The sequence below is a fragment of the Bos indicus genome, chromosome 3, assembly GCF_029378745.1.
Source record: "Bos indicus isolate NIAB-ARS_2022 breed Sahiwal x Tharparkar chromosome 3, NIAB-ARS_B.indTharparkar_mat_pri_1.0, whole genome shotgun sequence".
Taxonomy (NCBI): Eukaryota; Metazoa; Chordata; class Mammalia; order Artiodactyla; family Bovidae; genus Bos; species Bos indicus.
Window position 1 is genome coordinate 94,306,377 of NC_091762.1, and position 12,777 is coordinate 94,319,153.

The 12,777-nt window shown below is 38.2% G+C and overlaps 1 protein-coding gene across 5 annotated transcripts in view; it reads right to left on the reverse strand.

Annotated features, from left to right (window-relative positions):
- Positions 1-12,777, reverse strand: part of ZFYVE9 (zinc finger FYVE-type containing 9) — a 182,138-nt gene that overhangs the window by 33,264 nt on the left and 136,097 nt on the right. For all 5 annotated transcript variants that reach the window (XM_070786540.1, XM_070786539.1, XM_070786538.1 and 2 more), the window contains 2 exons: positions 10,369-10,593; positions 9,225-9,307 (listed from right to left, as the gene is read on the reverse strand). In XM_070786540.1, the coding sequence (XP_070642641.1) occupies positions 9,225-9,307; positions 10,369-10,593 (308 nt within the window). The remainder of the gene's footprint in view (positions 1-9,224; positions 9,308-10,368; positions 10,594-12,777) is intronic.

The following is a 12,777-nucleotide window of genomic DNA, read 5'->3' on the forward strand; positions in this document are numbered from 1 at the left end:
CCATTATATACAATATTAAACAAATATTTAAATGTTTATCTTGCTTTCTCAGCACCTGACATTTTCTGTATTTATTTGTTAACTGTCTCTTCCCTATGAGGTAAGCTCCAAGACAGCAGAGATGATCACTTGTTTTGTTCTTGTTATATCCCAAATGCCTGGAACGTGCTGGGAACTCAGTGAACACTTATACACTAAAACACACACATATACCACATCCAGTGTGGCTGAAGCAAAGTGAGCAAGAAGGCAGGAGTTCAGGTCACAGTGACAGCACACAGCTAGATTTCACAGGGTCCTGTAGGTCACAAGGACCTTGACCTTTACTTTGAGAAGGCTTTCGACCTACTGTAATGGATCTCTTTAACTCTCTCCTCTGCAAAGAACAGATGGAAAAGGAGCAAGAATAGAAGAAAGGAGATCAGATAAACACAATAAAAATAATCTGAGCAAGAGACAGTGATAACTTGAACCAAGATTTTAACAGTTCCAAAGGCAGTCAGAAGTTATCAGATTCTAGATATATTTAAAGGGAAAACAGACAATATTTGCCCTTAAGTTGGATGTGGAATGTGAAAAAAAAAAAAAAAAAGAGTTGATGATTCTGAACTGTATGGCTTGGGCAAGTAGAAGATAGGAACTGCCACCAACTGAGATACAGAATATGATGGGAAGGGGAAGGTGGCAGGTCAGAAGACTGCAGGAAAAGAACTGAGAAAGAATGGTGTCCTGGAAACTAAGAGTAGAAAATGCGTAGATGCTAGTAAGTTGTTGGATGGAACTGTGTGAAAACTATCTTCTTATTGCTTCTATTCATTCAGGGAAGATGGGGTTATGTCATCAGCTGAAACTGAGGAAAGGAGAGGCAGCACAGGAAATTTGAGAAGAAATCACATGCAAAAAGTCATATGGGGAGTTAGGAATGTATTAGGGACCAGGAAGGATTGCTGGGTAGGTTCAAGAGCTTCCTTAATGGTACTGGTCATGAATCTAAAATGAGACCCATGGGTATGCTGCTCTTTCTGTCTTCACTCATATTTAACTTGGATGGAAGTTAAGAACGAAGAAAGAGTCAGATCTGCACTGGTAAAATCAATTGACTTTTCAGCTATGACCTAAAGCAAATCCCTTACGATTATGGAATGGAAGTGACAAATAGATTCAAGGGATTAGATTTGATAGACAGAGTGCCTGAAGAACTATGGATGGAGGTTCATGACATTGTACAGGAGGCAGTGACCAAGACCATCCCCAAGAAAAATGCAAAAAGGCAAAAGGGTTGTTTGAGGAGCCCTTACAAATAGCTGAGAAAAGAAGAGAAGCTAAAGGGAAAAGAGAAAAGGAAAAATATAACCATCTGAAAGCAGAGTTCCAAAGAACAGCAAGGAGAGATAAGAAAGCCTTCCTCAGTGACCAAAGCAAAAAAAAAAAAAGAGGAAAATAATAGAATGGGAAAGACTAGAGATCTCTTCAAGAAAATTAGAGATACCAAGGGAACTTTTCATGCACAGATGGGCACAATAAAGGGCAGAAACAGTATGGACCAAACGGAAGCAGAATATATTAAGAAGAGGTGACAAGAATACATAGAAGAACTATACAAAAAAGATCTTCATGACCCAGACAACCATGATGGTGTGTGATCACACCTAGAGCCAGACATCCTGGAGTGTGAAGTCAAGTGGACCTTAGGAAGGAAGCATCACTATGAACAAAGCTAGTGGAGGTGATGGAATTCCAGTTGAGCTATTTCAAACTCTAAAAGATGATGCTGTGAAAGTGTTGCACTCAATATGCCAGCAAATTTGGAAAACTCAGCAGTGGTCACAGGACTGGAAAGGTCAGTTTTCATTCCAATCCCAAAGAAAGGCAATGCCAAAGAATGCTCACCGAACAATTGCACTCATCTCACACGCTAGCAAAGTAATGCTCAAAATTCTCCAAGCCAGGCTTCAACAGTACATGAACCGTGAACTTCCAGATGTTCAGGCTGGATTTAGAAAAGGCAGTTCCTCTGCCTTCATGAGATCAAATTGCCAACATCCGCTGGATCATCGAAAAAGCAAGAGAGTTCCAGAAAAACATCTACTTCTGCTTTATTGATTATGCCAAAGTATTGACTGTGTGGACTGTGTGACTGTGTGGATCACAACAAACTGTGGAAAATTCTGAAAGAGAAGGGAATACAGACCACCTGACCTGCCTCCTGAGAAATCTGTATGCAGGTCAAGAAGCAACAGTTAGAACTGAATGTGGAACAACAGACTGATTCCAAATCAGGAAAGGAGTACATCAAGGCTGTGTATTGTCACCTTGCTTATTTAACTTATATGTAGAGTACATCAGGTGAAATGCCAGGCTGGATGAAGCAAAAGCAGGAATCAAGACTGCAGGAAGAAATATCAATAACCTCAGAAATGCAGGTGACACCACCTTCATGGCAGAAAGCAAAGAAGAACTAAAGAGCCTCTTGATGAAAATGAAAGATGAGAGTGAAAAAGCTGGCTTAAAACTCAACATTCAGAAAACTAAGATCATGTCATCTGGTCCCATCACTTCATGGTAAGTAGATGGGGAAACAATGGAAACAGTGACAGACTATTTTTTGGTGCTCCAAAATCACTCAGATGGTGACTCCAGCCATGAAATTAAAAGATACTCGCTCCTTGGAAGAAAACCTATGACCAACCTAGACAGCATATTAAAAAGCAGAGACATTACTTTGCTGACAAATGTCCATCTAGTCAAATTATGGTTTTTTTCCAGTAGTCATTACGGATGTGAGAGCTGGACCATAAAGAAAGCTCAACACTGAAGCACTGATGCCTTTGAACTGTGGTGTTGGAGAAGACTCTTGAGAGTCCCAAGACTCTTGAGAGTCCCTTGGACTACAAGGAGATTCAATCAGTCAATCCTAAAGGAAATCAGTCCTGAATATTCATTGGAAGGACTGATGCCGAAGCTGAAACTCTAATACTCTGGCCATCTGATGTGAAGAACTGACTCATTGGGAAAGACCCTGATGCTGGGAAAGACTGAAGGCAGGAGAAGAAGGGGACGACAGAGGATTAGATGGTTGGATGGTATCACCAACTCTATGGACATGAGTTTGAGCAAGCTCCGGGAGTTAAGCCTGGCGTGCTGCAGTCCATGGGGTCACAGAGTTGGACATGACTGAGCGACTGGACATGACTGAGCGACTGAACTGACTGAAAGGTGCTAAGGCAAGTAAATGACAAGTGATACTGAAATTACTGGACATGCAAATGGGGAAAAAAAGAACTTCAAGGAATGCCTCACAAACAAAAATTAACTAAAAATGGATCACAAACCTATATGTAAAACATAAAACCATCAACTTTTGAAGAAAGCATCAGGGAAATGTTTGTGATTTAAGTTTTAGTCAATAAGTTCTTAGATATGATATAAACAGAATGCCCCATAAAAAATTAACAAACTGGACTTCAACAAAATTAAAAAATTTGGTTCTATTAATGACATTATTTTTAAAAATGAAAAGATGATCTACAGACTTGAGACAAAATATTTTAAATTGATACAAATCTACCAAAGGACTTACATTCAGAATGCATGAAATACTCTCAAAATTCAACAATAAGAAAACAAAAACCGTATCTTTTAAATAGGCAAAAATTTGAACATTCACTAGAGACATAAAGAAGATAAAATAAGCAAATAAAAAGATGCTCTAAATCACTCATCATTGGAAACATAAAAATTAAAATCACAAAATTAAAACAATTAGACTTCTATTAGAATGGCAAAAATTAAAAACTAAAGGAGGAACAAGTGTTGACCAAAAAAAAAAAGACTCTTATACCTGATGAATGCAAAACATTGCAGGCATTTTGGAAAACAATTTTACAGTTCCTTATAATGTTAAATCCTGATAGCTCAGTTGGTAAAGAATCCACCTGAAATGCAGGAGACCCCGGTTCGATCTCTGGGTTGGGAAGAACCCTGGAGAAGGGATAGGCTACCCACTCCAGTATTCCTGTGCTTCTCTTGTGGCTCAGCTGGTAAAAAATCCGCCTGCAATGCAGGAGACCTGGGTTCAATCCCTGGGTTGGGAAGATTCCCTGGAGGAGGGAAAGGCTACCCACTCCAGTATTCTGGCCTAGAAAATTCCATGGACTGTATAGTCCATGGAGTTGCAAAGAGTCGAACACGACTGACCGACTTTCACTTTCATAATGTTAAACATACAATATGGCTCAACTCTCCCACTCCTAGATAAATGAAAACTAAACATTCACACAGAATTTAATACATGAATGTTTATAGCAGTTTTATTCAGTTGCAAGAAACTAGAAACCTAGATATCCATCAACAGGTGAATGAATAAACTGTAGTTCACACATACAACACAACCCTACTCAGCAATAGAAATCAATCATCTATTGATAATTGAAGGTTACCAGAGTATGCCACAGCTAAATATGCCTCTTGTTAATCAGTCTTTGGCCAGTTTAATTTAGAGGACCTCAGCCAAAGAACCTGAGATGAGTGGAAGAGAATGATTTTATTTCCTTCCCAACAATATATATAACATAGATTAATCTCAAATGCATTAAGATAAGTAAAAGAAGTCAGACTGAGAAGGCTACGTTCTGTATAATTTCCCTTACAGGACAGTCTGAAAAAACTAAAACTACAGAGACAAAGAATCAATGATTACCAGACATTAGAAGTGCACCAGCAAATATTCTGGAGTGACAGAACTGTTCTGTATTTCAATTGTAAGAGTGGTTGTAATGTAACTGTTACATGTGTGAAAAGTCTTGGAAATGTACTCAAAAAAAGGTGGCTTTTACCATACAAAAAATTGTTTTAAGTTTTAAAGAAAGAGGTAGATTTAAGCAGGGTTTACATTTTGCCAGGCTACCACAACACACTTAGTAAAAGAGAAAAAGGAACTAGAATTATGTAAAAAGTGATTTGATGATGAAACTATGGAATCAAAATATACAAAAACAGAAAAGCAACAGGAATGAGAAACAGTGAAAAGGTTTCTTGAAATCAATAGACTGCAGGATCCTGATAATCTAGAGAGAAAGTGATAATGTAGAGTGAGATGCTTCAGGAGATAATTCAACAGATGTTTGTATAAATGAAATGACAGTGACCGTAGAAACCTTAGGCTGCTGTTGCTAGATTACGGGACAAATATCTCCTTTACATTCCAAATTAGATTACAACCTGAAAGAAAAATTGTCTTGCAGAAAAATGAGACTAAAAACTAAAATTACCAAGGAAGGACAAAGGGGTGGGGGCTGGAGTAGAAGAATATAGAGAGATACTATATATTAAAATAAAACTTAGAAATTTTCATTTCTGCCCAAGGTGGAGGAAAGGAGACTGGATTAGCCTCATGTCTTAAACAACAAAAGACCGCACAAAACACATGGAACAATGATTTTCAAGAGAGTGAATTTCAGGTAACAAGGACAGTGATCCTTGAGAGACTGGAAACAAACAAGATGAGCTCTGTGACTGCCCAGGGTATGCACCAGGAGAGCTTCCAAGCTCAGATGCAGGAAAGGGGAACCCCAGCAGAGGCTGGCAGATTTCCTGAGGAGAAAACTGAAAAACGAGAAAATTAAGGTAGTTAGAGTTGACAGGACAGAGAGGAGAAAACTGCAGACAGGACTCCAAAGGTTTGCAGAAGGTCACATCCAGTGTTTAGCAGTGCTCTCATTAGCTAATAAGTGTGAGGAAACCTGAGGCCAGTGAAAGAAATGCCTGAAGTGATTATTGGGAGCATTATCTGATACACAGGTCTGGGAATAATGCCTATTCCCAAAATCCAGATAGAAAGACCTCTTGGGCATTCATGGGCATTGAGTAGATCTTACTGTATAATAAAGAATTTGGCTGACCTTTGCCCCTGGTTCCTGGGACATAGCTTCTAAACCCTTGGAATTTCCTGAGTGATATGAGTGCCCTTGTTATTCCTGGTTGGCCCTATGTCTATGTCATTTGACAGTCTGTGTCAACTTGATGATATTCAGGCTAACAAGATGACTCAGGGTGGTAGCTGGCCATTTCAGAAACATCAACCACATGATGAGAGGTTGGGGCTTTGAGGTGCACGATACCAGCCTGACTTTTGGGGAATGCTGAAGTGGGGCTGAAGATTGAGTTCAATAACATAGCTAATGATTCAATCAATCAGTAATAGTAAGGAATCTCCAATAAAAACTCAAGACACAAAAGTTACTTGTTTGGAACTCTCCCCAGACCCTGCACTCTGTGTCTCTTCTATTGGCTGCTCCTGATTTATATCTCCACTGTTATAATAAAACTGTATCTTAAGTACAGTTGGCTCTTGAATAACATGGGAGTTAGGGGAGTCAACCCCTGCACAGTAAAAAATCCATGTATAACATGAGTATAAACTCAGTTCTCTAAACTGCAGTTCTGCAATCTGCAGATTCTAGTAACCATGGACTGTGTAGTACAAATTTACTGGAAAAAAAATCCACGTAAGTGGATCTGAGCAGTTCAAGCCCATGTTGTTCAAAGGTCAACTGAATAATACTTTGCTGAGTTCTGTGAATCATTCTAGTGAATCATCAAACCTGACGGGTTAGTGGCATCTCCCACATTTGTATCTAGTTAGTGCCAACTATAGGAGGTCTGGGGACCCTTGAACTTACAGCTAGCATCTGAAGTAATGGCAGTCTTATGAAGGACTGTGTCCTTAATCTGTGAAGTTTAGCTTAATTCCAAATAATGTTCAAAGTCACTAAAAATCACTGTGGTTATTGTTTCTGTCGCTAAGTAATGTCTGACCCTTGAGACCTGATGGACTGTAGCCCACTAGGCTCCTCTGTCCATGCGATTTCCCAGGCAAGAACACTGGAGTAGGTTGTCGTTTTCTTCTCCAGGGGATCTTCCTGACCCAGGTTTGAACCTGTGTCTCTTGCACTGGTAAGAGGACCCTTCACTACTGAGCCACCAGGGAAGCCCTCTTCCACTTATGATGGCCACCATATATTTTCCACTATTTTATTCTCAACCCTACAGTTTGAATAGGTAATTTACATTACAACTGTTTTTTCTGTACTCTGAGCCAGTTAATTTTAACATAATTCAAAACTGAATTGATAGACTACTTTGTTGAGTGTTTAGAGAAGCTAATAACTACATTTCAAAACAAATTTAATAGTACTACTTTCAACATATGATAATTAATGCTTTATTTGCTAGAATATTGAGAAAAATGTAATGATCCGATCCACCCTAAATTCAATAAATTCTATAAAGCAAGTTTGCTTTAAATCTAGAAGCTTGTTCTCACAAGTGTTTGCATCTAAGAGCACTGACTGAGAATACAAGGAGTATGCAGTAGAAAGAGCAAGGAGGATGGAGCAGGAAGATGCAAACCCTGGCTTTACAATTTGCTATACAATTTCTAAGCTTAGGTTGCTGAATCTTTAAAATGTAAATAATATGCATCCCTACTAACTTGTAGAGAACTACTGTGGTGGCAAAATAATATAAAGCATTTTGAGTTACAAAGAATCATAAAAATTTCATCATAAATAGTGAAATAACAGCTAAGTGTCCTACTGGTGATAGCTTAAAAGTTTCTTTGTCGTGGCTGAAGGACAGAAAGTATCTGAGCATAATTATATAGTATATTAGAAAAATGGCTGTACATTTAAAGTATTTGTCTATTGATGTCAATATCTGCTCTTGTTTCTCAAAATTTCTACTCAATTTGTGGGGGGAAAAAAATGCTTCTTACATTCTCATTCCAAATATCATACAAATTGCTGTAGAGAGGAACAAAGAAAGGCAAGATGGAAAATATATTTCTCATCAGAAAAAAATGCAAACCAGAAGGCAATAGAGTAAATCTTTAAAATTCTCAAAGAATAGAACTGTCAGCCTAGAATTCTACATCCGGCAAAAGTGTCTTCTTTCAAATACAAAGGACTTTGTAAGAAACACAGATGCTAAAAGAATTCATTACCAGTCAACCCACACTATAAGAAACATTACAGGAAATCTTTCAGGCGGGAGGACACCAGATGGAAATACAGATTTCCACAAAGGAATGGAGAGCACTGCAAATGGCAGCTACATGAGTAGACCTATAAGAACTTTTCTCATTGTTTAAATCTCTTTAAAAGATAACTGGAACTACAACTACAATTCCATGACAGAGTAATAAATCAAGTTCCCCAAAAGCAATAAAGTTAGATAATTTATCTAAAAAAGAAAACAAAAACCTAACCATTTCAGTGCCCTTGACTCAGGCTAAAAGCACACAATACACTGAGATGTGCTCATTGAGGAAAATTACTGAATTTCAAGTAAGAAGAATAGAGTTGAGTCTGTGATCTTCTTGCCTGGAGCTGCCCTTAAGTTTGTCCGGTAGTTCAACCAAGGCAAGGTAGTAGTTTGTGAAAACAGTAAGTTTTGCTTCTTGTAGAATCTTGCTTGATTTGGAGTGTCTCAGCCAAAGTGGTAATCTCAGTGACTAGTGAAAGAAGACCAGTGGCTCTGTTACCCAGAGGCTGCTAGTCTATTTGGAGTAAGTAGTAAGCAGGCAGACTGGCCAGAAATTTAACAAGGAGTTCTGGGAATGAGACAGCCACAGGGAATTTCATAAATTCTCCACGTACACACCCAGGACTGACCTTAGTCTATGCACATGTGCAGCAGAGACCTTAGTGGGCCCAAGCCAACTAATCCTTGGTCAACAGGGTCAGAGCCTATGCATGTGCCAAGGAGACATGAGAGAGTCCAGTGGAAAATAAAGGAATAACATTTGAATCCCAGTCCACACATCAAGAAAGTATAGATGCATTATTGCCTTGAGGTATGTGAATACAATCTCTGATCAATCTTTGGCTAAACTATAAGCTACATGGACACAGGGGAAATCGCTAGGATGCTAGGCTTAAAATTAAAACAAGACATAATGCTGGGGGCTTTAAGTATGCACTACTCCTCACTAAGTGACCTCCTGCAAGGTCACTTAGTAAGTGTACAACCAAGAGCCAGAATCCAGTACTATTTCATTCCAAAGCTCCAAGTACTTTCCAAAGAATATACATGTTCTGTTCTTTTCTTTTAGCATAAATATTTACTTCCCTGAAGCAGCAAGGTATGAACAAAATAATAAAATCTGCTTCCTTCTCCCATACAAATCCCAGTAAGGAACAAGAAAATAATAATTCTCAACTTACTGCAAGAAGATTCATGATGGTATGCCCAGTCTCTCCAAACAATGGCTTCCGAAATCTGACGCTGAACAGTGGGCATGGATAAACTATGCAAATGAGAAATGAACAGACTAAGTTTGGCAGCTTATAATTTTGGTAAAAGAGATATCAAGCTTTATAAAGTTCTCAAAATATAACTGTAATTACTCATTACAGCACTGAATTCCCTCCTCTGTGGTTAGGAAGTCTTTTTTAAAAGAGTTCACTGTTATACATGTCTGAATCAGGACACTCCTTAGATAAGCCAAACACCAGGTGATCCTAACTGGCTCCTTGAACTTTATGGTTTCAACTGCCTGTGCAAACCAGGGAGATACAAATGTTTCCTCTTATTTTAATCCTTTCCTTTCCTTACTTTATTTTGCTGATTCATAATACCATCCTCTTAATAATACCATGCAACAGAAAAGGCAAAGAAACTGACAGTCAGCAACTTATATGACTTCACTCACAGTAAGAGAGCTAGTAAGTGGCAAAGTTAAAAACCTATTCCAGTGGTCTGATTCCTAGACCAGGGCAACTTTGATATGAAGTTTAAAATAAGGCTTGCATTCAGGCCTTAATGTCTTTAAAAACAATCACAGCTTAGTTGCACTGCTACAACCATGGACACAGAGGCTCTTTTATTGCTTACTTTACCAGCTGAGAGTTATCTCTCACTAGCTTCCAGTCTGTTACATTATATAAAATATAATTTGTCATAACTATTTTCCAAGCAAGTGACAAAAAATATGCTCACCATATATGGATATTATAAAAAATACTTGTTACGCTGATATTCATTTTTTCTGAAGATGGTCATGTATAAAACCTATAAATTAACCTATAAAACCAGTAAGTTATAAGGCAATAATCACTAACATCCTCACTTGTTATTTTGAGTCCTTCCCATTACAGCCAAAGCAATGCAAGAGACATGGGTCCAGAAGATCCCTGGAGGAGGCCACAAAGAGAAAGTAGAGATACTGACCTAATTTAGCTTAGTTATTTTAAAAGACTACTTCTGTTTAATTGTATCACCATGAGGCTCTGCATATCTCAAGTCTTTGCTTAGTTTTTATGTCTTGGTCTTGGTCATATGGTTTAGAAGAGGGTATTTTTTACTTACGTCGATATTCAGCTCCAAGTCTCAACATTAGTCGGATGGGAAACACTTTAGCCCAAGGAGTTTCCCATTTCTGAATGAGAATCCCAAACAAGTAAGGTGGGGTTGGGAGTACTAGGTCTTGCAGTGACTGGTAGGTAGATGTCACATATAAGAATCCACCATGTTCTTTACTGCCAAGGAAACTTTGACTGAAGAAGGAATGTCCCAAGTTGCCTACAACATTCCCTAAAACAAAAAAGTACATTAATTACTATCAATAAAACAATCATATTTTTAATAATAATTATTATCAGCACTGGGCCAGACATTACCAAACATTAATTCCCAACCGTTCACTATGAAAGACACACATTTATAAAGTTGTTTTTTAAATAAATGGCATTTATTAAATGAAAATTTGTTTTCCAATTTGATGAGGGCTTCTGGTGAGCATAAAATACCTTGCATTATTAGTACACTCTAGTTTGTCTGGCTAAAAGATATCAAAAAATATCGATACCTTCCTTTAGATTATACAACTTACTGTATGAATTACTTTAGAAGTGTCAGGATCAGAATTATTACCTCAAAGGTCATGAAAAAATATTAGGATTAGGTACCTGCTCTCACACAGTTTACAGTCCCACTGAGTAAATAAATTCAATTCACAAATATAATTAATGAAGACATTAAGTACAGATACATAAGAGACAAGGGAAAAAAATTCATGGAGAAAGTAGAGCCACAGATTGGATTTATTCTAATTTTATTAATAGTTGAGGTAAATATGAAACAGAAACAACCTAGGGCTTATTTAATCTCATATCAGGCAGGTTTTTTTCTTTTACTTGCAAATGCTCTTAACCAAGTACTTTCTAATTCAAGTATTTTTTGAATGAAATAGTAACAATAGTTACTATTACTAGTTAATAGTCTCTTCATTAAGGAGACAGTTTTCTCAGTTTAGAATTACAAAAGAACTTCCTGATAAGAGCTGTCCAATAATGTAACAGATTTTATTCAGAGACATGTGCAAACTTCCTTTGACACCTCTGAAATAATAGCAAGTAGAGAAATCACCATCAGAGAAGTTAATGCTTACTTTCCTTGGAAACTAGAGTCTATTTGCAGAACAGTTCAGTGATGGAACATAGAACCCTTGAGAGAAGTGGAAGCTATACTAACAGCAGGGACCACAAGTGGAGAGAATACCACCCCAAAGAATCCAGAGAAGCTTTATGGCTGAAAGCCACGTTCACTGCACATCATCATCTTAAAAATACCTTTGGGGTAGTACCTCTGCCTCATTGGAAAAGACCCTGAAGCTGGGAAAGATTGAGGGCAGAAGGAGAAGAGGGCGACAGAGGAGGAGATGGTTGGATGGCATCATCAAATCAACAGACATCAGTTTGAGCAAATTCCAGGAGATGGTGAAGGACAGGGAAGCCTGGCATGCTGCAGTCCACTGGGTCACAAAGAGTCAGACATGAGTAAGCGACTGAACAACAACAATCTTTGCCCCAGAATTAACCAAATCTGGCTGCACATTTAAACTGCTGGTCCAGATCTATAAGAACAGAATAATCCCCATATCAAGGAAGGAAAATGTTATTTTGGAAAAAAAAAAATCACAGTATTTGAAATCACAGAGACATGGGTTTGAACACTAGTTTGAGCATTTACTATTAAGAGATTGGGGACAAGTTACCTAATTTCTGTGAGCCTCAACATCTGTGACAATAGGGAAGCTTACACTAAATTTCAGACTTGATGTGAATAAATGATAGAATATATATCTGTAAAATGCCAAATAGCATCTTTCACACAGTGTGTTCTCAAAAAATGTTAACTAGATGGGGAAAGAGTGACATACTTTATTTTCTTGGGCTTCAAAATCACTATGGATGATGACTACAGCCATGAAATTAAAAGACGCCTGCTCCTTGAAAGAAAGGCAATGACAAACCTAGACACAATATCAAAAAGCAGAGACATGTCTTTGCCTACAAAGGTCTATATAGTCAAAGCTATGGTTTTTCCAGGAATCACGTATGGATGTGAGTTGGACCATAAAGAAGGCTGAGTGCTGAAGAATTGATGCTTTTGAACTGTGGTGCTGGAAGACTCTTGAGAGTCCCTTGGACTGCAAGATCAAACCAGTCAATCCTAAAGGAAATCAGTCCTGAATATTAATTGGAAGGACTGATGCTGAAGCTGAAGCTCCAATACTTTGGCCACCTGATATGAAGAGCTGACTCATTAAAAAAAGACCCTAATGCTGGCAAAGATTGAAGGCAGGAAGAAAAGGGGATGACAAAGGACAAGATGGTTGGATGGCATCACCGACTCAATGAACATGAGTTTGAGCAAGCTCTGAGAGATGGTAAAGGATAGGGAAGGCTGTAGTGCTGCAGTCCATGGAGTCGCAAA